Source organism: Cucurbita maxima, unplaced genomic scaffold (genome assembly GCF_002738345.1).
Source record: "Cucurbita maxima cultivar Rimu unplaced genomic scaffold, Cmax_1.0 Cma_Scf00017, whole genome shotgun sequence".
NCBI classification, from domain to species: domain Eukaryota; kingdom Viridiplantae; phylum Streptophyta; class Magnoliopsida; order Cucurbitales; family Cucurbitaceae; genus Cucurbita; species Cucurbita maxima.
This window is the reverse complement of record NW_019272033.1, coordinates 2,694,224-2,716,777: the sequence shown is the minus strand read 5'-3', so window position 1 is coordinate 2,716,777 and position 22,554 is coordinate 2,694,224. Positions and strand designations below refer to the sequence as shown.

Genomic DNA, 22,554 nt, shown 5'->3' with positions numbered 1-22,554 from the left:
AAAAAAAAAAAAAAAAAAAAAAAAAAAAAAAAAAAAAAAAAAAAAAAAAAAAAAAAAAAAAAAAAAAAAAAAAAAAAAAAGTCAACAAGAATATTTTAACTTTTATAAACACACACACACATATATATATATATATATATAAATAACAAAATTTATAGATAATTTTTAATTTAGGCAAATTGGACATGAGTCAGAGGTGGGGCCCTTAGCATGTAGTTTAAGAAAATCTTCGACTTTGGAAATGGTCACACTCGTTGTCCATGACAGCGACAAGACAATGCAAAAACCCGGGCCCCACTTTCTGGTCGGTACAAAACATCACCATTTTCAATTATTTTTATAAATTTTTAAAATCCGATTTAATTGTTCATTTTATAAAATAAAAATTTTAGAAATTATTTGTGAAATTCCCACACATTAATACTCCCTCGCTACCTTTATTTTTTAAAAAAATTAATTTAATATAAGTATAATTTCTCATCAAATTTTGTGCTTATAACGGTAATAATACCTTATTCTCTTATTTACATGCGAGGAAGAAACTCGTAGAATGCACGTGGAATGAGCCGTCTCTCGTTCTCGAAGAGTCAGGTCTCGTTCACAAAAGGATATGTGTGTTCATATCCACACAACTCCATAATTAGTTCGTGACATTTCACATTTATGGTCTAGACCACACCCATTAACGAAAGACTTACACTGCTTCATCATGTCACCACATCCAATGGTTTCTAATCAATAGCACGTCAACCTAAATTTTTGTAAAAATTTGGGAAGCAATCAAGTTAGCGTAACTATTCACATTTTTACGGTCTAGATCACACCCACATACAAAATAATGCACTACTTCAAAATGTAACAGCTTTGACCCAAACAATTGCAAGTATTTGAATGAGACAAAGGTGGAAGGCAAAAGATTCCCCTCCATAATCCCATATATCTAATCCAAATATTATTTAAGCAAACTAAAAAAAAAAATTGTATGGGAAGATGTTTGTACTTTATTTAGTTTGAAAAAGAAATTGAGATGAAATTCAGCTAAAATTTAAAGTTCCTCGTAAAGACAAAAAAAAAATATTATTTATTTTTTGTGGAAGATAAGATTGGAGAGCATCAAAGGTGGAGGAAAAGAGAAAGGGTTGAGAGTCACCAATGGAGTTTCACTGCCATGGCTGACATAGAATCAACCAATCCCCACATCAAAAAATGCTTCCCATTTCTGTAATTTTCAATTACCCACAAGGGCATTTCCCTTCCCTTCTTCTCCTTCTTCCTATTCCTCGTTCTTTCCGCAGTACCCTACAACGGACCCACACCAAATTCTGTTTCTCAACCATTTTGATTAAGGGTAGAGATTAGATTAAGATTAAGATTAAGATTAAGATTAAGATTAAGATTAAGATTAGATTAATTTACCTTTAGGGAAGAAAAGGAAGGAAGGAAGGAAGCCCTCATTTCGTTTCTCTTTTGATGATGAGGGAAACCAGTTCAAATCGTGAGACTCTGATGTTGACAAATTTCAGGTCACTTCCTTAGCACTTCGATTTTGTTTGTATTTTATGGAGATTTCTTATCTACAATCTCTCTCTAAAACAGGGCTTTCTATCTTTCATCTCTGAACCTTTACTGTCTCGTTTCCCAGAGAGAGATTGGCCCAGTAGATCGAAATCTCTGCTGTTTTTCTTCAACTCCATGACGATCTAAACCCTCCCTTTTTCATGGCCTTCTTCTTCTTCTGTTTCCTATCGTTCTGGATATGCGTTGCTTTTGTTTTTCACTTCCCTTTGTCTTTGATGGAGGGAGTGCGATGAGATTCTGGGTTTTCGTTGATTGTTCAATCCGAAGCAGATTCTTCAAGGAATGTTCGATTGAGGTAATTTTGTTCTCTTCTTTCACCTGCTGATTTAATCGATGGGTTCTTGTGTTCTGATCGTTTGATTGGTTCTGTTTTGTGGTTTAGCTCTGAAAACTGTTGGGTGCTTGTTGGCTTCATCATGCATTTGCTTTTGCACTGAATTCTTGGATTCTGATTGCTAATATTTGGTTTGCTCCGTTGGATTGACTTTTGTAGACTTCAATATTTGTCTTGTTACTCAGAGTAGACTTGTGAAAACACAAAGCTCATACATCTCTTTACGTTTGCTTCCTCTCCTTCTTTCCCCTGAACTGGTCGAGAGAGATTAATCCGCACCATATATATTTTTTAACCTTCGAACTGAAACCCTCTCAGATGGAATTTCAGAACCTAAACAACTCAGTGGAGCTGAGAGCTCCGCTGTCTTCGGAGGTTCAGGCTTGTGCCGGGGAGTCGAAAGCATCGACCTCCATGAGAGTGGTGGGGACTTCCTGGGAATCTCAGAATTCCTGTTCTTCACCTCCCATTTTCAAATATGCATCCCATCAGATTGGTCTGGTTTTGTCCATTTTCTGCTAAATCGAACGGTCTTTTCTTTTAAACTTCTGATCAGTTCAAGGAGGTGTTCTTTGGAGTTCATCTTCAAGTGTTCATTTGAGTTTCCAGAGCTCACAGGTTATAGTGCTGATATTGTTACTTTCTTTTGAGCCGAGGTTCAAGTGAGTGAATTGTGATGAAATCTTTTCTTGTAAATCACTTTAGAGTGGATCTTTGAACCCAATGATTGTGGATTCGGGTGTGTTTGATGAAGTCTACTCTCCTCAACTGCTTTCTTATTGGGACTAGTTTTCTGTGTGTGAGATCTCACATCGGTTGGAGAGGAGAACGGAGGATTCCTTATAAGTATGTGAAAACCTCTTCCTAATAGACACGTTTTAAAAACCTTGAGGGGAAGCTCAAAAGGAGAATCCCAAAGAGAACGATATCGGCTAGCAGTGGACTTGGGCTAGTGACATGAGCTCCATTGTTTTTGTTTTTGTGCCTATCGACTTTGCATTAGAAAACTATAGACCGGTCTTCGTTCAATGCCTTTGAATTCAATATGTCTATGATTTTCAGGAATGGGGACTAAAGTGCAGTGCAAGAGTTCCTTGCCAGGATTTTACCCAATGAGGGATCTTAACAATGATTCTAACAGTCATAACTGGCACCTATTTTATGGTGAAAGATCCTTCTTAACTGCACAATATCACGAGGTCATCTCGCCAATGGCTTGCGCAAATGGATATAGAGGCGATGATAAAAATGTAGTGAAGCAAAAAATGCTTGAACATGAGGCCGTTTTCAAAAATCAGGTACGTTTCTATTTATATCTGATCTTGCAGTTTGGTTCATGAACTCATCGGGGTCTAGCTCTAACCCGGATATTATGTCTTCTGTCAAACTTCAGGTGTTCGAACTACACCGCCTGTATAGAAAACAAAGAGATTTAATGAATAAAATCAAATCCACAGAACTCGGCAGAAACTGTTTAGCTGTAGATTCATTGCTCTTCTCGAGCCCCTTGACGTCTAAAGTTACTTCGAGACGAAATCTGCCATGTTTTCCTGTTGCGAATTCGTCTAGTACCAGGTTTTCTATTTCAGGCATTGAAGAAGAACATTCTTCTTTGATTTCTGTAAAAGGCAATAGCCAGAGTCCTTGTTTCTTTCCATCACAAAATGGAAGTACAGTGAAGAACTTGCAGGTTCTCGAGTCCAGACCGACAAAGTTTGGAAGAAAACTGTTAGATCTTCAGCTTCCTGCCGAGGAGTACATCGATAGTGAAGATGGGGAACAATTCCATGATGGAAATGTGCCTGACATATTAAGTCACAATCACAACGAGGATCAAAAGATTGATATTGAGAGGGATGTCACCGACTTAAACGAACCCATTCAACTTGTAGAAACCAATGCTTCAACTTATGTTGATCCACTAGGTTCTGCTTCTTGTCATGGGGAGATTCTATGTCCCAATCCATCTTCAGGGCCAAATTCAGGCCTTAAAAATTTGCAGAGGAAAAGTTCATGGCCTGTTTCTTCTCAGCCTATGGAAAGTTTACTCAGTAAAGTTCATGAAGCTCCACCTCTTCATTCAACAGATAAAGGTAGGACAGATCAGTCAAGGGAGGGGCAGGTCTTTGGTTTGCAGTTTACCAAAAGATGCCCTGAGATTAAGGGTGAACCACCGTGTTCCTTCGTCACTTCTCGTGCATCCGCTCCACGTCCAAATGCTCCTGATCTTAGCAAGTCCTGGTCTAACTCCTATTCAACTGCACAAGCTCAGCAATGTCTGCAGAGGAATTTTCATTCCCCGTTTCATGGCGTGGAGAGTTCTGGAGAAAGATGGCTTCTTAGTAGTGGTTCCGAACTCAATAAAGGTTCTGATAGCGAATTATTGTACTATAACAGGGTCTTTCTTGGGTTTTCATCTGAGTACAAGGAAGAAGTAGGCCGCTCCTCTTCTGTCGGTTATAGCTATCGGATGCAGGGTAATGGTAACAATGAAGCTCCCAAAGACTTAAGTCCTTCCATGTCATTGAAACTCCTCAAGGATTCTAATTATATGAACATGAAGGGTCCAAAAGAGAGAGGTTTTAACATGGTGTTTCCAAATAATTCATCTGGTCAAGCAGGACTGGCGGTTGGGGAAAATTGTGCATTGTTACCTTGGCTCAGTGGTACAACTGGTGGAAGCACTGAAACTACTAATAAAAATTCTCATTCATTTCGTAATGACATTTTCAACGAAGAGTTTGAATCGGACAGGTCTGCTAAGAATCGAAAACTACTTATAAGATCAACATCTGAGGAATTGCAGGATCCCAAGAAAGCAATGTGTTCTCTCGCTCGACCCTCGGTCCCATGTGAAACCAAAGAAAGCAGGGAATGTAGAGTTCTTGATATCAACTTGCCTTGTGATCCTTCGGTTGCTGAATCAGAAAATGAGCCCACGGAGAAACTGAATGAAGCAAAAGTTTCCAGTTTTGGACTTATTGATTTAAACTTGAGTATAAGTGAAGATGAAGAATCTTCGAGACCAACGCCAAAATCGACTGTCAGAATGCGGGGAGAGATAGATTTGGAAGCCCCTGTGATTTCCGAGACTGAGGATACTGTTCCTGCTGAAGAAATTATAGAAGCAGAGCATGAGTTAGCTTCGGAACCTCACTGTAAAGCCATAAACCAAGAAGATGTGCTCATAGAGATAGCAGCAGAGGCAATGGTTTCCATTTCCTCAGCTGTTGGTCACATCTACTTGGAGGATGCAACTTGCAGTGCAGCACAAGATTCTCCGCACAATCCCCTTAATTGTTTGGTGGAGATGGCTTTCTTATGTTCAAATGGTTATGAAAGCGAGTCTCAAGCGGTGGAATCTTCTTTAGAAGGGATGGACACCTTTGAGTCCATGACATTGGAACTGATAGAAACCAAGGCAGAAGAATATTTGCCTAAATCGTCCTCGGTTCCGGGACATATAACAATAGAAGAAGACACAGCTAATTTGCTGCAAAACCGTCCTCAAAGAGGCCAGTCTAGAAGAGGCAGGCAACGGAGGGACTTCCAAAGGGACATTCTTCCTGGCCTTGCTTCTCTATCAAGACAAGAAGTTACAGAAGATCTTAATACATTTGGAGGGGTAATGAAAGCAATGGGTCATGTGTGGACTCCAGGGTTGACCAAGAGGAACTCGTTGAGAAACGCTGCCTCTGGCAGGGGAAGGCGGCGATCAGTGATCAGCCCCTCCCCACAGTCAACTGAGAATCTTCCACTGCTGCCTCAGCCTAGTAACTCTGAGATAGGACTAGACAAAAGGAGCCTGACAGGATGGGGGAAGACAACTCGACGGCCCCGCCGACAAAGAGTCCAGGCTGGTAATCTTGCAGCTATTGCTTTAGTTTAGAGATAGTGTTGAGAGTCATCAATTTCTTGAATGGACTGTCAAATTCCCCATTGTACATTTTCAGCTTAAATCCTTGACCTCACATGTTTATCTCTGCTGTTTGACAACTCTATACCATATCATAAGATAAGTGGATAGTTTTGCCAATGTATATCTCTCTCTTAGATTACACTGATGGATTTACTGGTGTTAGAATCTTCCATACCTAGCTGGGTTTCTTTTTTCATTTTTTTAAGAAAATATTAGATATATTGAGATATGCTCGAGTTACTGCAAACTGTAAACGGAAGGTCGATTTACCTTTGCATCATTGATTTGTTCTTTGGGGGAAGATGTTGATGATCTTCAGGAAAGAATACCCTCCACAGATGGTATCAGTAGGGACCTGATAAACTTATCTACCTTGTCGACACGATAGAACGGCTTGGAATAAGCCATTATTCCATTGAATCTCAAGGTTTGTACTCTTTTGAGATTCATTATGCTTGGAAACCCAGGAAAGAATACCCTCCACAGATGGTATCAGTAGGGACCTGATAAACTTATCTACCTTGCCGACACGATAGAACGGCTTGGAATAAGCCATTATTCCATTGAATCTCAAGGTTTGTACTCTTTTGAGATTGATTATGCTCGGAAACCCGGGGAGTCGAGGAATAAGAACAATGAAGGTGTCTAAACTATAGAATAAGATGATGAATAGTTGTATTCTGAATAAGAACTCGTATCATGCAATGAACAATGTGGCTGTACATTATTAACTTCTTCCTGAGAAAATCTCTGAAAGTTATCTATATATCTATGCGTATCCTTTGTTTGAGAGTGAGAGGCATCTCCAGCTCCAAATCTGTAAGCTTTCTTACCAAGCTGAAGTACACTGTATGCAGGAACCTTTTTCAGCCCTGTACACTTCATCATCGACCTAACTTTCCGAAACTCGTTCCATTCTCCCCCTTCTGCGTATATATTTGATAACAATGTATAATATCCAGTATCATCTGTTTGAATGTTCAACAGTTCGCTTCGGATGTTCTTAGCTATGTCCAATCTCTGGTGGATTCGGCAACCATTTAGCAGAGAACCCCAGATGCTAGCACCTGCTGGAAATGGCATTGATTTGATTATTTTGTATGCTCCATCAAGGTCACCTGCACGACTAAGAAGATCGACTATGCAAGCAAAGTGTTCGATTTTGGGCTCAATTCCAAAATCCCGAACGGAGCTGAAGAAGAGCATCCCTTCTTTTACACAACCAGCATGACTACAAGCTGAAAGAACATTCATGACAATAACATCATTAGGCTTAATTCCTGATTCAAGCATTTTCGAAAAGAGGAAGATAACCTCACTAATCTGACCATGCACACCATAGCTGGAAAGAAGAGTGCTCCATGACACTAGGCTCCTCTCCGACATATTGTCGAAAACTCGCCTCGCCGTTTGGAGGTCTCCACACTTTGCATACATGTCAACTAGAGCTGTTTCAATATAAAGATCTTTTCTAACACCAAAGGTGATAACCTTGTGGTGGATCCATTTCCCTTTCTCTAGAAAACCCAAATGGGTGCAGGCTTGAATCACACCAACGAAGGCAACGTCCCCTATCTCGAGACAAGTCAAATACATTAGATCAAATAAACTGATAGCTTTAGTCGAGTAACCATTCTGAGATAACCCACAGATCATAGAATTCCATGTCACAACACCTTTTGGTTCCATCTTATCAAATATCATGTATGCTAAATCTACAAAGCCACATTTTGAGTACATATCTATTAGTGCATTCAGAACATATTCATCCATGAAAGGTCTCTTGATAACATGACCATGTATTTGCAGTCCCAGTTGAAACATACCTTCATTTCCAGAAGCAGAAAGAGAGCTCGCCAGGCTGAACGAGTCGGGCATAAGCCCTTGTTTCTGCATCCTCACAAAGAGAACAAGTGCCTCCTTCAACAACCCCTTTTGAGCATAAACCGAAATGAGCGTATTCCAAACGACAATTCCTCTCCCTCCAACCTCATGAAGTATCTTCTCACAGTGATCGTGTTTTGCAGCCCCGGCGTACAGTTCGAGCAAAGTCGGTCCTAGACAATCAAGGTTAGTGTCTAATTCGTTCTTTATGACAACACAATGAACAGATTTCCCTTCTCTCAGAAGACCCAAATTAGTACAAGAACGTAGAATAACCATCATAGTCACAGAATTTGGTTCAACATCAGTGTTTCGCATCGAAGCGAACACAGCTAATGCTTCCTGGAAGTAACCACCTTGGTTATAGCTGGAGATCATTGCAGTCCAAGTAGAAGTGCAATGGTGAGTAACATTCTCAAATAAAATCTCTGCACTGTGTAAGCTACCACATTTAGCATACATAAAAATCAACGAACTATCAAAAGACCTATCACTTTCAATTCCCATTCTCAAGATATAGCCATGAACAGACTTCGCCAGCCTCAAAACTTCCAATTCACCACAAGCCTCAGCCACAGTGAGTATCAAAACAGAATCCGGTGCCACACCTTCAGAAACCATACAACGAAAAGTATCCAAACCTTCAATTATCTTTCCATTCCCAACATTACACGAAATAATGGAACTCCAAGACACCAAATCTCTCAGTGGCATTTCATCAAACACCTTGCAAGCACTGTCTAAGTACCCCAACTCCCCGTACATACTAAGCAACGAGGTTTCCACAACAGGATCCATATCAAACCCAGATTTTATAACCCTTCCATGAACCCTTTCGCCAACACTCAGATCGCCAAACCCAGAACAAGCTCTCAAAACGGACGGGAATGTGTAGGCATTGAACTGAATTTGTTGGCAGAACATTTGGTGATAGAGATTAATGGCTCCCTCGTAAGAGCCGCTCCAGACATGGGATTTAAGAAGCATACCCCACATGAAGGAATCGGGAGAGTGGAAGGTGCGGAAGATGGATTTTGAAGCTTGAAGATCGCCCATTTGGGAATATGATTCGATGAGCTTTGTGGAAGCAAGTGCGTCTTTATGAAGGGCAGTAACGAGGAGGTGGGCATGGAGTTGAGTGAGCGTTCTCAAGGTGGTGCTGCACTTAAACAAGGGCATATAGAGCCCCATTTTGCACAATCCCTTCTTCTTCTTCTTCTATTGCTCCGCCGTTCGCCAACTACAACCTAAACGGATGAGCACCTTTCGCCGCCGTCGGCGGAGGATTTATTTTTCCTTTCATAACTTTTTTCCGCCTCTCGAACGAGTTCTTTTTTTCTTATTTTATAAAGGATACATATATATTATAAGGATTTTTTTTTTCTTACATTTCTCAAAATAAAAAATAAAAAAATAAAAATAAAAATTCCTGTTGCTTTGTGCTTTCCAAAATGACTCGTAACAAGAGAGTATTATTTGATTATAAACTCATAATCATTTCTTAAATTAGTCAAGGTGAGATTTTCATCATCCAATGCTATTAACAAATATTTTTTCTTGACGTCTTTTTTTTTTCCTCCTGCTCTACGTGGCTTCCTCTTTTTCGGTTCAATTTTCCTTTTATTCCTCTCAATTTTGCTCGAGGGCGATCTCATAGGCTTTATGAACCCAATGACAATCTTATGTCTTGCAACTCTTCCTATCATCTCAACCTTTAAAATCTCAAATCTCGAAATTGTCCATCAACCCAACTAGAAGCAATTGATACAGAGGTGCATCGAGAAGTTATTAAACAAGAGTAAGTGTTCGAACCGAAAACGATCACTAATGTAGTTATTTAAATGAGCATGCATAGGCTAAGTTTAACCTAATTGAGACATTAAAGACGGTCATCCCATGGAGAATACTTTTCAAGACAGCTTTTCTTTTGAAATATAAAGTTTACTTTAATTTCCAACAATTATTTTTATTTATGTTATTTCATATCCTTTATTAAAGCAACATTTAAATCCAACTAAAATAACATATAAATAAATAAATAAAGCATTTCAATATAAATAATATTTTGGAAACATATTTATAATTTTAAATAAGATTAAATCATGTCAGCAGCTTTAGGGGTTGCATGCAGAAGGCAGCAGCTTTTAGGGGTTTCTATTTCCAGCTTCCATATCCGCATTCAGTTTCAGGCACCAAAACAAAAGCCTTGTTAAAAATCTGCCTTCTTTTTTGTTCTTTTTATGACTTTTCTTAAAGGAAATTACTGACTACCACTCACTTTGTTTCCCTTTTTTATTTTTACCACACTGTCAAACTTTGTTTCACTGTTCAGTAATATCAATTTGCAGTTCCAATTGCATGGATACAACTGGAACAGCAGCTACCAGTTTATCTTTAAACCCATCTCACCCCTAAACAACAGCTCAACTAGTTAAGATGACATTTTAATAGAAGATCGAGATCGAAAACTATTACTTTAGGGCAATAAATAGAGATCACGACCCTCAAAAAAAGAACAAAGTATGTATAAACTAGTGATAAACGGCATGCATAAAGATTTCACCACCACAATCATACATCAAAACTTCTAGTAGCACGACACAATAGTAAACGTTTAACCGATCCACTTCCAAAGCTACATGCATAAAGGTTTCATTTTATTTCTGTATTGATAAGAAATAGATAATTTCCTTGAAAAACGATCCTAATCAGTTAGAGCCAGGTTTTATTTAGTAAAAGAACATTGAAAATGTGTTATAATAATAATTTACAAAAATTTTGAACCCCACCTAACTAAAATTCATGAAACAAACCCTTTAACCACCAACCCAACTTTCATCATAAACAATGGCAATTAAACACGTTTAATTCACTTACAATCCATCCATACATGGTAGGCTCCCCAATGAGTTGAATGAAAATATAGGCGACATAACGGACACACTTTTTGGTATGTACAAATTCAAGCATGCATAAAAACGACCATACATGTATATAACCATCCCCCATTTGGCTTTTTGGGCCAATTACGTACAAAAAGACCCTATCTTCCCCCTAGACATGAAATATTATTCAATGTGATGGTCACACTCTGGTTGTTCTTTTAAACCGGTAGATATGTGATGAAACTATGATTATTTTTGTTTCTCTTCTAATTCTATATCCAACGGTGTAAAATTATCAACCACAACATGACAATCAAAAAAATAATTTTATGTATAGAGAAGAGATAAGTGGAGGAGTTTATACCACAATTGGTGTGTTGATGAGTAGTAGTGGGTCATGTTCTACGCATCATGCCGGGCGGCACAATATCGCCTAGCAAGCCCTCGTCCGAAGCAACTTGAGGCTGTGAGTTTGTTGGTTCTTGTTGCTCCAGCGACAACGCATTGGATGATGACGATGCTGCTGCAGTGGGCAAGTGCTGTGAGTGGTGGTCACGGGCAGTGGGAGTGTCATTATTATTATTGTTTCTGGGCGGCGGCTGAGTTTCAGGGTAATAAATCTGTGCGCCTTGAGATGAAAATTGAGACCCAAAAGCAGCTTTGTGCGCCATGTTAAGTCCACCTCGAGGGAATCCAACGGTGTGATGACAGTGTTGCCCTTCATATGTTGTTATCACAACGCTTGGATCTTCAGATGACCGTTCTACCCTTTTCTTCACTGTGCATTTGCTGTTCGTGCATCTATAGTAACTCCTGAAATAATTATACCCTTTGTTATGGAACATTATTAGACTAAATATGTGTCTATCAACTCTTAAAATTACACATTAAAAAAAATTGAAATTTTAATAATTTATTAAACATAAAAAAAAAAAAAAATTAGAAAACAAAACCCAAGTTAAGACAACTTATATATAATCATTTTGTTCACGGTTAATAAAAATAGCAATCAATTTGTGATAGTTTAATCTAACAAAGACCGTACTTTTCTTTGTTATATATGAATACAACACATAAAATTAAGCTTTTTAATCTTCGTCCCACATTCTCAGTTGATTAAGATAATATCATTCAACCTCAAGTTACAACTCGTGGATCCAAAAGTTATAGTTAAAGTTACCATAACATAATCATTGATTATTTTTTTTTTTCTAGAAATGTGAATTTACGTATAGAACAAAATAAGTAGAAAATAGATGTCAATATATATATATAATCAGAAGTAGGATCATATAGATTACCTACCTAGGAAATGGACTGTACTTGACAGCCTTTTGGCCATATTTCCTCCACCGGTAGCCGTCTTCAAGATGATCAACTTCGCTTTTAGTCATGAATGCAAATCGTGGCTGCCGTATTCGCTTTTGCCCCTTCTTTTTGACCTTCTGCCTACAAAATATTTCACCTACATTTGTGAAGTAAAAGCAAATTCTTGAAAATCAAACCAATTCTGTTCTAAAACACAGTATTCCCATCATCAATGTAATATTTAAAACTAAACTCGAATACTCAAACGTTCGAATTATAAATTTCGTATAATTCGAAACACGAGGTATCACGATAATCTCGATTCGAAAGCCAAATGTTCGAATTTACATGCCTTAAAAGAACCTAATAAAAAAATTGGAAAAGGGGAAAACAAGGTGCATTTCATTAAGCAGAAAGCAAAAACCATTAACTCGTTGATTATGATGTAATTAGAGAAGAGCAAACGATCCATCATTTCAAAGAACCAACAAAGAATTAGGTAACGACAGACCCAGATGGACCAGAAAGAAAGAAAAATTAAAATAAAATGTTTTTATTTAAGTATTATCAAATCATCCATGGTAAGTACATGCACTAAAAAAATAATAATAATAATAAAAAAAGATATTTCTTATTTTTTTATTTAACAGATTTAACGAAGCGTAAAAAAAGAATTAGAGAGAAGGAGAATGGCATTCCCGCCGCAATAACGGCGATATTGGAGGACTAGTTTCTAAAAACTGCAAAACGGTCCCTATATTTTAATGTATTCACATTCAATAGCCCCTGCTTTTATCGAATTTACGAAACTACCTCCCCAACTTGCAGGATGGGGTTTCAAGCAACGAGTACTTGCACTCTCGCCTAATTTCGTGTGCTCTTTTCGAATCGAAACCAAAATACAGCAAATTAGCAGAAACCAAAACCGCATGAAATTATTCGAAAACGGTTATTCCGATTAACTTTACACTAAAATTCGAAAAATCTGCGATTTTAATTTATTTTAGGGCAAAGAGAGAGAAAGCAGAAGTTAATCACGCATTAAAGTTGCAGAACGAAAACAACGATGATGAAGTAATGAAGATACTGTTAATCGATCAGAACTCACGGAATCTCAGGCAGTTTCTCCGGCGGTTCTCCGCTGGAACTGGAAGACATTGAAGGAATCGACGCGACTGGAACAGGAGCATCAGGACTCTGTAATCCGCCGGTTTCATCGACGGCCGGCTCGGAGGTTCCAGGCAAATCAGGCTTGTCGTCGAGGAATCGAGTAGGTTGAGCATCTTGGGAGAGGAAATTCCAGCCGAATTCAGTGAGGACAGCGGAATCTCTATCGGCGGGAAAGAAGTAAAAAGAATCGGCGGAGGGGAGTGCGTTGGTCCAAATAGTAGAGGAATCGGCGGTGGAGAAACTCGGCGGAGAATCGGGGTTGTGAGAAGGATCCATGATCGGCGTCGGAGGGGAACTGAAATCAGAGGAGAGAATTAGGGTTTGTGTGGAGAATTGTACGTTACAGATTACAGAAATGGAAAGGACGCGTAGTTTTGTGAACTTTTTGAAAGGTTTTCGAAAGCTATGTCCCCTCAATATACAGTTCCATCCAGAGAAAGAGAAGCTTAGAAGGGGGACATGGAAGGAGCGTGGGACCCACTCTCCCTCCATTTTTTAATTATTTCATTAATTAATTATAAATAAATAAAAAAAACCTTCCCTTTATAATTTTTTTTTAAAAAAATAATTAATTAAATTTTAATTCATATTCTACCCCACTTTTCATTGGTTCATGTACTTCTAATAGTAAATAAAACTACGAGTAAATTAAACGATATTTCTGTACTAATTAGGATTATGAAATTTTTTAGACACGAGTAGATTAAACGATATTTTCGTACCAATTAGGGTTATAAATTTTCCGTTCACGAGTAGTATAGAATTTGTAGTAGGTGAAAACTATTCAAATGAGCACGGATAAATTTAACGATATTCCCGTACCAATTAGGGTTATGAATTTTCAGTTCACGGGATATTATAAAATTTTTAGTAGATGAAAATTATTCAATTAGACAGATAATTAAACGATATTCTCGTGCTAATTAGGTTATGAATTTTCAGCTTACAAACTAACGTAAAATTTATAGTAAGTGAACAAAAATCACCTGTTTAAATTTATAGTTAAACGATATTCCCGTACCAATTAGGGTCATGACTTAATAATAATTAAATTTATAATTCAATAAATAAATAAATAAAAAGTGAAGAAATATTTTTTAAAATAAAAAAATTACCCAAAAAAAAGTTAAATAATGCCGCTTTCCGACAAAGAGGAACACCATGTTTTTCTGCACCATCACGTAATTTGCCTTTTATTTTTTTAATTCGCTTTTTTAAACAATATTATTTATTTATTTATTTATTTTATTAATTTATTTACGTCGCCACGCAACTTCCAACCTCTCTCTCTCTTCTTTCTCTCTCATTGTATTTAATTTTACTTAATGCAATGTTTCCCTTTTTTTTGTATTATTTATAAATCAATCCTTTTATATCTAAAATCGATATAATAATAATAATAATAATAATAATAAAATTTAAAATCAATAATCTATTATCAAATCTCGAGCATCTCAAATATGTTTTTAGTTTGCTCAACGCTAATCAAACCTAGTCATCATTCGATTCAGCCTAACGAATTAAATAGCCATCTTGAACTCTCGCTCATATATTTTTTTTAGTTTTCTAGAGTTTAGCTAGTTTTTCGTATGTCGAGAACATCATCTAATGTGTAATTGTGCAATCCAACTACACAAGATCGATTGAAACTCAGTTGATAGTGACACGATGTCCTGTTAGACTGTGACTATCCGTGTGAGTGCTAGCACGTCCTCTTTTGGATGCCACGATGTTTGACGCATTGTTGTCTCAAAGAAAAAAAAAGTAAAAGGCTATACATATCCTATAAACCATATGAAGCGACGTTCTCCGTAGCTACAAATACATCAGTTATTGTACTCATTTGTTACTCACCTTAACTAAATTTCATCTGTATATAATTTACCTGCTGGGTTTTGACCCGTGCACTTACACGACCACATTTATTCCAACTACGCCTATTATCGGTACCTAATACATCACCTCGACTTAATGAAAGGAGTTACCATCGATGCTTTGTATTAGTGTCGTTATCATGCATTAATGTTGAATAACTTTTAAATTAGTAGGAATAAAATATTAAATTTACTATAATTTTAAAATTTTATTTTATTGACTTTTTTCTATTTAGATGATTATATTAACTAATCGTATTAAAAAACGATTTTTTCTTTTGCTCGGTAAACTAGAGTATGAGTATCAATACCAAATAGAGATGTACACTTAGCTTGCCCGGAATCTCCTCATTAGCTAAATGTGGTCCGAGATAAAGATGGATTATATTCTCTATCTCCGACCCCGCTCCCCCATCTCACCTATATATATATTGTAACGTTGTAATATTAAAATTTAAATTTTAGAAATTGAAATAAAAGGAGGGAATGAAGATGGAGAAGGGTTCACGTCTCGGTCTCGGTCTCGGTCCCGTCCTACAAGGACAATTTGGTAATTTACTTGTAATATAATTAATTTAATATATACAGCATTAGTATTTACACAAAATAATAGAAAATACATATAATTAATTAATTCCGATAGATCATAGGATTTATATAGCTCTCAACGAGTGGTTGAAAATTTATTAAGGAGTTGTTTTGGGGTTCCAAATTATTATTATTTAATAATTGAAAACTGTTGAAAATTAAATAAAAATCAATTTATCTTGGGGCCACCAATAAAACTTTTTATTTAAACCAATTTCTTTGGACAAACACAAATTTGAACATATTATTTTTTTAAAAAAATATATTTAACTTTATTTGAATCAATTAAAATATATATTTTAAATAAAGAAATAAAAATTTAAAAATAGGGATGTTTTTTTTTTAAAAAAATTGACTTTAATGTTTATGCTATGGATAAAATAGGACACGCGACTTCATATGAAGTAATCCCGAACTTCATAGGAAGAAACTCGAGCTTCCGACTTCATCATTCTACAAGATTATCTCCATTTCTACGTTTTTGTAGGTCGGGTTTTTCTTAAATTACAAATTTACCCTTGAAACGCGTGAAAGACCTATGAAATTTTTGGTGACCTGATATTAGCGTCAAACAAAGAGACAAGGGTAAAAATGTAAATTTCAAGAGTGGCTTGAATTAGAGCTTCTATTATTCTAAAAGTGCGCTTATTTTTGTATTATTATTTGATGGTTAATTTGTAAGTTGGTCAAATTAAATTTTTTTACAAAATTTTATTTTATTAAAATTGATGAATTTATTTAAATAAAATCTAACTAATTTCGAGTTAAAATTGATTTTTTAATAATTTAAATACATATTTAAGAGTGATTTTAAAATTTTTAAAATCATTTTTGTCGTATTAAAAATTATCCCGACATAATTAAATAAGATTTATTTTATTTATTTATTTATTTATTATTATTATTATTGCTTTTTAGCCCCTCTTTTTAATTAATAAGCTAACTTGATTCTAAAGCAAAAATGTCATTTTCACCCCCACACCCCCAAACATTTGCTTTTTACACTACCAACCCAACCAACCATTTCCTTCCTTCATATATATATATATATATATATATATATATATATATATATATATAATTCTAATTCAAAATATATAAATATAATTAAAATTAAATTAAATTTTAAATAAATAAATAAATATATTCATAATAATTTTAATTCTACATACCCTTGTATTGTTATAGGTCGTGTAATTTTTAAGTCATTTTAAAAAAATTAAAATTATTTTAAAAAACCGAATAAGGTTCGGTTCAAAAAGCTCTCTTTCTATATATTTCATATTTTGCTATAGCTTCAAACAACGTCTCTCATTAATTACAATGTCGAGTTGTTCCTTATTCGCTTGTCCTCTTACCTAAAAACCTACCACGACGTATGACCTACTTTCCTTTTTCCATTTTTACCCAAACAAACCGCCTCTAAATGTTTTAGAATCTCACAAAAATAGAATTTTTAGCAAGTTTTACCTATGATAATCGAGAAAAATCTCACCCAGAACCCTATCGTTGCAAAAATTTCTACCGAATAACTGTAACCTTGTCCTTGATTTTTTTTTTTTTCCTTCTAGGGTAATGAGATCTCGAGAGTGAAAATTAATTTTATTTTAGTGTAATAGTGTGAGATCACATATCAATTAGAGAGAGAACGAAACATTCCTTACTAGGTGTGAAATCCCTCTACTGATCATACACATTTTAAAACATTCCAAAAAAGACAATATTTGCTAGTAGTGAAGTTAAGCTGTTACAAATAGTTACGAGCGTAATGAATGAACTAGAGATAGATATGAACCTAAACCATGGCGGACCGTGCCCTACTCTAACCCTAACTCTAGTTGACATTTATATTAAAATTTGGTGGGGCCTACCTAAAGCCACTCAAGGACACGTGTTGTATTATAAGGACGGGCCCACATTGTCAATTCAAGAGATTTTGGAGATTTTCAACTTTTGGTAAGTGGAGGGAAAGCAACAGACCAATGCCCATTGCCCACAGACAAAATATCTCCCCCATCGCTTATTATCATGACTTTTTAAACCCCTAAATAAAATAAAATAAAATTAATAAATTATAAATTTAATTAAATTAATATTAATAAGTCAAAAGACAAAACCAATATTCTCTCTAAAATCAAATTAATTTAATGAACATGGGCCTCTTTTTGGGCTTTTTAGACTTGGGCTAAGTCCATTATCATAGAACAATTGCCACATAAAATTAGAATTTTTCAAATTGGTTATAATTAAAAATAAATAAATAATTTTTAAAAAACCTTTTAGTCTTTCAATTTTGATATTTTTTTAATTCACAAATTTATTAAATACAAAAGAAAAGTTTATAGAGTCGATAATATGATAACGGAACTGTGTCGTTGAGGTAGGTATAGTGATATACATTCTCACATGCATGTCCGATAGTACAAACGTCGTCTAGTAATTAAAATATGTCAACATAAACATAGTTAAACCATAATTGATATACATTCCTTCTTTCTTGTGTTCCACATTTGTTGTACTTGAATAATAATAATAACTAGATAAGGCATAGACTCGAGTAAAATATCAGACTACGTAGGCTACTTGAATAACTTATCGACGATCATAGACCCAACGACAACAAAAACAAAAGCATCAAACTGTAACATTAACCTTCTTTCAGATACTCGGACTTCTAAGAAGCCAAGAAATTCTTGAACCATTGAACCGAGTCCTTGGAGTATCTCCTTCCGCTTATCCCTGTAATCAACATAGTTCAACCATAATTGATATACATTCCTTATTTCTCGTGCTCCACATTTGTTGTACTAAAATAATAATAATAACAACTAGATATCATACTACGTAGATTAACTCGAAAAAGTTCTTGATGAACATGGACCCAACAACAGCAACAAAAACAAAAGCGTATCGTTAACCTTCTTTTAGATACTCGGACTTCTAAGAAGCCAAGAAATTCTTGAACCATTGAACCGAGTCTTTGGGGTATCTCTTCAGCTTATCCCTATAGTCAACATAGTACAAGCCAAACCTTGAAGTGAAACCAGCTGCCCACTCCCAATTATCCAATAGAGACCAAACAAAATACCCTTTCACATTGCAGCCATCTTCCCTGCAGTGCACATAACCACAAGATTGCATGACAGAAAGAAACTGACTATAGACAAGCAAAATCACCATTGACACTGAAGAAGAAGAACTCACTTAATGGCAGCCAGAAGGCTCGTTAAGTAGCCATCGTGGTATCTGATCCTCTTTTCATCCTTCAACGCTTCTTTAATTGGTTTAAATGGGTTATTTGGATCGTCCATCCCTGTTGTAACACCCATTAGCAGCGAGTCAGATCTTTACTTTTTGTCAAAAAAATTTGAGCTTAAAGCCGAGTGTTACCATTTTCTGTGATGATCACTAGTGGGTTTCCATAGTTGTTCTTGATGTAATTCATTAAACTTCGCATCCCACGAGGAACTATGTATAACCATATAGAACTTGCCTGCAAGTTCAAAGAAAATATTTGAAATCGATTAGAATCTATGTTCTTGTCTTTTGGTTTTTGCTAAAGATAAGAACAGAACCGTACCCTTTCTGCAATGGTTTTCAGGCCCTTGAATGCTGCATAAACAAGAACACAGAACCAGGGGAGAGTATTAAAAAGGGTAAACTTCAAATTCTGATTCTGATATGAGTAAGTTATTCAAATGAGTTGATGTTTAGAATGAGAGTTCTTACGAACGGTGAAGGCACCAGAATCAGCAATGGTGTCATTCAGGACAACCCCAATAATGTTGGTGTGGTTATGATAAGCGTAAAATGTGGTGTAATGATTTATACCAACAAAATCCAGAGACCCTTTCACCAAAGCCGCCTGCGGCTGTGAAAACCTCGGAAGCCGCCCTCCAGCTCTGCTTCTCATGGAGGTCGGATAATCACCAAAGATCAACGGGTTGAGAAACCTGAAAGTGAATGAACTTAAATCCCAATATAACAGAAATTGGGGGAAACTGATAAGAATTTGGTATGAATGATCACCATCCAAGCTGAAAATCTTGAGCTCGTTGAGCAGCTGCAATGTCCTCGGTGGAATTCGAACCTGGTTCGAACCAGATAACATCAAGCGAGATCCCAATCACTCCCCTCTGTCTCCTCTGCAAAAAAACCCCCAAAATTTCACACCATTTTGATGAAAATGTTCCACAATCTCAAACAATCTCGTTAGGGTTCTTACCTTGTACTTTCTTCTGTAAATATCAGAGACGGTGGCGTGAGAGAGGAGAACATTGTGCGCAACAATGTAAGGCTCAGTAGCAGAGTTTCCACTCCGACACACAAAATGGAGAAGAATGGAGCAGCGCCCCGGCGCCTGGAGACCGACATCATAGCCCTGAGTAGCGAATGTATGCGGTTCGTTGAAGGTGATCCAATGCTTCACTCGATCGCCGAACCTCTGGAAGCACGTCTCGGCGAAAATCGCGAAATCATTTCTGCAATTTCCAAGTTACGAATTGAAATGGATACAGAAAATGATCGGGATGGGGATGAAGATTAGGGTTTAGGGATTTACATGATCTGGGGGCTGAGCCAGCCATTGTACTTGTCTTCTAGAGCTTGAGGAAGGTCCCAATGGTAGAGAGTGACATAGGGTTCGATTCCTGGTTGAAGAAAGTGTTGGAGGATTAAAAAACCATTGAATTTGAATGAGATTGAAAGTATGGGGAAATGGGTGTTGAAGAAGAAGATGAAGAACATTCATACCGTTGGCTAACAAAGCATTGATGAAATTGTTGTAATGATCAACTCCAGCTTCGTTGATCTCTCCACTTCCATCTTCACAACCAAATTCACATCACACCTTATTTCTTTGTTTCCATAATGAATTCATAATTCCTCAAACTATTTCTTTAAAATTCCAGTATTCTTTGATTATACTCAACTAAATTATCTGAGGTGGTATTTTCATTATCCAACATTTCCCCTCTAACAAAGTACGCCTCCCCTTAATCGAAGTTCGATCTTATATTAAAAGAGAGAGTATTCTTTGATTATAAACTCATGACCATTCCCTAAATTAGCCGATGTGAGACTTTCATCATCCAACACCCTCCCTTGAACAAAGTACGTCTCCCCTTAATCGAGGCTCGACTCCTTTTCTTTTGGAGTCCTTTGTTCGACATTTGAGAATTTATCGATCTATTGACACGATTACATTTTGGGCATGTGATACCATGTTAGATGAACACGACTCTCCACAATGCTATGATATTGTCCACTTCAAGTATAAATTTTCATAGCTTTGCTTTGGGCTTCTCCAAAAGGCTCATACCGATCGAGAGAGTATTATATAAGTTCTCATGTTTCTACTACCAGAAAGCATTATGCCCATGAAAATATTATTATTTAATTATAAACAAATGATAATTCCTATATAAGTTAGTTTCATCTTCCAACAAACTAAAAAAAACTAAAATGTAATTTAGTTTTTTCTTATAAACTAATTATAAAATAAAAAGGAGAGAGAGAGAGAGAGAATTACTTGGGAAGATTCGAGACCAGGCAATGGAGAATCGGTAGGCATCCATACCCATATCCTTCATCAGTTTAATATCTTCCTGTTTCCATTATTTTATTTATTTATTTTCTCAATTCTCTAATTAACATTTAATAATTTAAATTATTAAAAAAATACGGTTACCGGATAACGGTGGTACTGGTCCACTGCCACATCTGCATTGCTAAAATCAACTACCTTTCCTGCACCATTTCATAAATAATGATTATATACATTTAATTAAATAACAAATAATATAATTATAAAAATTTAAACTTTTAAAATATTATACTAAATTTTACAAAAAAAAACTTAAATATTAAGATTTATTTTTATTTAATTTTCCAAATATTTTCTATAAAATGAATAAAAAATAATTACCAAATGAATGGGAAAATTTGTCCCAAACTGTGGGTCCCCTTCCGTCCTCCTTCACGGCTCCTTCGAACTGTGTTCACATACATACATACATACATACATACATATATATATATTATAATTTCAAATTTATAATAGCATATTATTTACGATAAGTAAATAAATAAATAAAGTAACCTGAAAAGCAGAGGATGCAGTTCCGAAAACAAATCCGCTCGGAAAACCGCTTCTGGTAATCTGCGCAGAACAAATCTGAAACCCTAACACCACCATTACCACCGCCAAACCGACGCCAACGGCGGCGCCTCTTCCTCCGGCAACCATCGCGGCAAGAATTTAGGAATTCGAATAGTCGAGATTTGGTGTATGCCTTGGATAAGTGAAAGAAAAAAGCAGAGAAAGAGAGAGAAAGTGGAGAGAATTTGAAGAAGTGGAGAGAGAATGTGAAATGGAAGGGCGCGAAGAAGTCGGTAGTGACGGTGGCGACGGTGGTGAAAGGGCGTCAAAAAGAAAAGAATCGGCCGCCTTTTTAAAATCGGGAGCACTACTGGCTTTATGTGGAAATCCAACTCAGGAGAAGTCCGTCAGTTCACACGCCTTCCATTCATTTTATACTTTTTTCCCTTATTTTTCTCTTTCTTTTTAGTTATTTTATTATTATTATTTTTTTAGTTAGATTATTCAAACTAGTCTAAAATTTTCACAACCCAACCCAACTCAATCCAGTTCAACTCAACTCTATATTTTTTAAGTTTTATTTATCTACAGATATTATTTATCTAAAATAAAAATAAAAAGACGAAAATTGTAATATATTAATATAATTCAAAATATAGTTCAACATGATCATAAAAGTAAATAAGAAAAAAGAAAAAAAAAAATATAAAGATAAATTATCAAATTAAATAAATTTAAAGATGTTGTATATAAAATATTTTAATGGCTATAGTGTGACGGTTATAAAAGAAATTAAAAAATAATATAATAGAAATTAAACAAAATAATAAAAAAATATTAAATTTGCAGGTCTATACATTTTGAAAAAAATTAAAATATTAAATGTTAAATTTATAATTTTAGAACGCTTAAAA

At 35.9% G+C, this 22,554-nt stretch overlaps 4 protein-coding genes across 9 annotated transcripts; 1 reads left to right on the top strand and 3 right to left on the bottom strand.

Annotated features, from left to right (window-relative positions):
• Positions 1–1,596: 1,596 nt before the first annotated feature.
• Positions 1,597–6,005, top strand: LOC111492097. Of its 2 annotated transcripts, none has more exons than XM_023141289.1 (3): positions 1,597–1,873; positions 2,975–3,210; positions 3,306–6,005. In XM_023141289.1, exons 2-3 carry the CDS (start codon positions 2,977–2,979, stop codon positions 5,799–5,801), a joined length of 2,730 nt encoding a protein of 909 aa, XP_022997057.1. In that variant the 5' UTR covers positions 1,597–1,873; positions 2,975–2,976; the 3' UTR covers positions 5,802–6,005. The 2 variants fall into 2 exon arrangements, with proteins under 2 accessions (XP_022997057.1, XP_022997058.1); XM_023141290.1 differs by lacking the exon at positions 1,597–1,873 and adding an exon at positions 1,880–2,335.
• A 292-nt stretch (positions 6,006–6,297) lies between these two features.
• LOC111492100 (putative pentatricopeptide repeat-containing protein At1g69350, mitochondrial) lies at positions 6,298–9,040 on the bottom strand. Of its 2 annotated transcripts, XM_023141298.1 has the most exons (2): positions 7,160–9,040; positions 6,298–7,069 (listed from the first exon to the last, which is right to left on the bottom strand). In XM_023141298.1, the coding sequence occupies exons 1-2, from the start codon at positions 8,904–8,906 to the stop codon at positions 6,477–6,479; spliced, it is 2,340 nt and encodes a 779-aa protein (XP_022997066.1). In that variant the 5' UTR covers positions 8,907–9,040; the 3' UTR covers positions 6,298–6,476. The 2 variants fall into 2 exon arrangements, with proteins under 2 accessions (XP_022997066.1, XP_022997065.1); XM_023141297.1 differs by having other exon boundaries at positions 6,298–9,040.
• A 772-nt stretch (positions 9,041–9,812) lies between these two features.
• Positions 9,813–13,494, bottom strand: LOC111492193 (probable WRKY transcription factor 57). Of its 3 annotated transcripts, XM_023141459.1 has the most exons (4): positions 13,017–13,494; positions 11,906–12,049; positions 10,965–11,413; positions 9,813–10,124 (listed from the first exon to the last, which is right to left on the bottom strand). In XM_023141459.1, exons 1-3 carry the CDS (start codon positions 13,352–13,354, stop codon positions 10,996–10,998), a joined length of 900 nt encoding a protein of 299 aa, XP_022997227.1. In that variant the 5' UTR covers positions 13,355–13,494; the 3' UTR covers positions 9,813–10,124; positions 10,965–10,995. The 3 variants fall into 3 exon arrangements, with proteins under 3 accessions (XP_022997227.1, XP_022997228.1, XP_022997226.1); XM_023141460.1 differs by lacking the exon at positions 9,813–10,124 and having other exon boundaries at positions 10,464–11,413; positions 11,906–12,065; XM_023141458.1 differs by lacking the exon at positions 9,813–10,124 and having other exon boundaries at positions 10,464–11,413.
• A 4,659-nt stretch (positions 13,495–18,153) lies between these two features.
• On the bottom strand, positions 18,154–22,065 carry LOC111492124 (beta-glucosidase 40-like). Of its 2 annotated transcripts, none has more exons than XM_023141342.1 (14): positions 21,641–22,065; positions 21,467–21,533; positions 21,230–21,288; positions 21,071–21,146; positions 20,293–20,364; positions 20,102–20,189; positions 19,766–20,021; positions 19,570–19,685; positions 19,270–19,493; positions 19,121–19,152; positions 18,931–19,033; positions 18,745–18,853; positions 18,459–18,652; positions 18,154–18,278 (listed from the first exon to the last, which is right to left on the bottom strand). In XM_023141342.1, the coding sequence occupies exons 1-13, from the start codon at positions 21,785–21,787 to the stop codon at positions 18,481–18,483; spliced, it is 1,521 nt and encodes a 506-aa protein (XP_022997110.1). In that variant the 5' UTR covers positions 21,788–22,065; the 3' UTR covers positions 18,154–18,278; positions 18,459–18,480. The 2 variants fall into 2 exon arrangements, with proteins under 2 accessions (XP_022997110.1, XP_022997111.1); XM_023141343.1 differs by lacking the exon at positions 18,154–18,278 and adding an exon at positions 18,292–18,347.
• Positions 22,066–22,554: the final 489 nt, after the last annotated feature.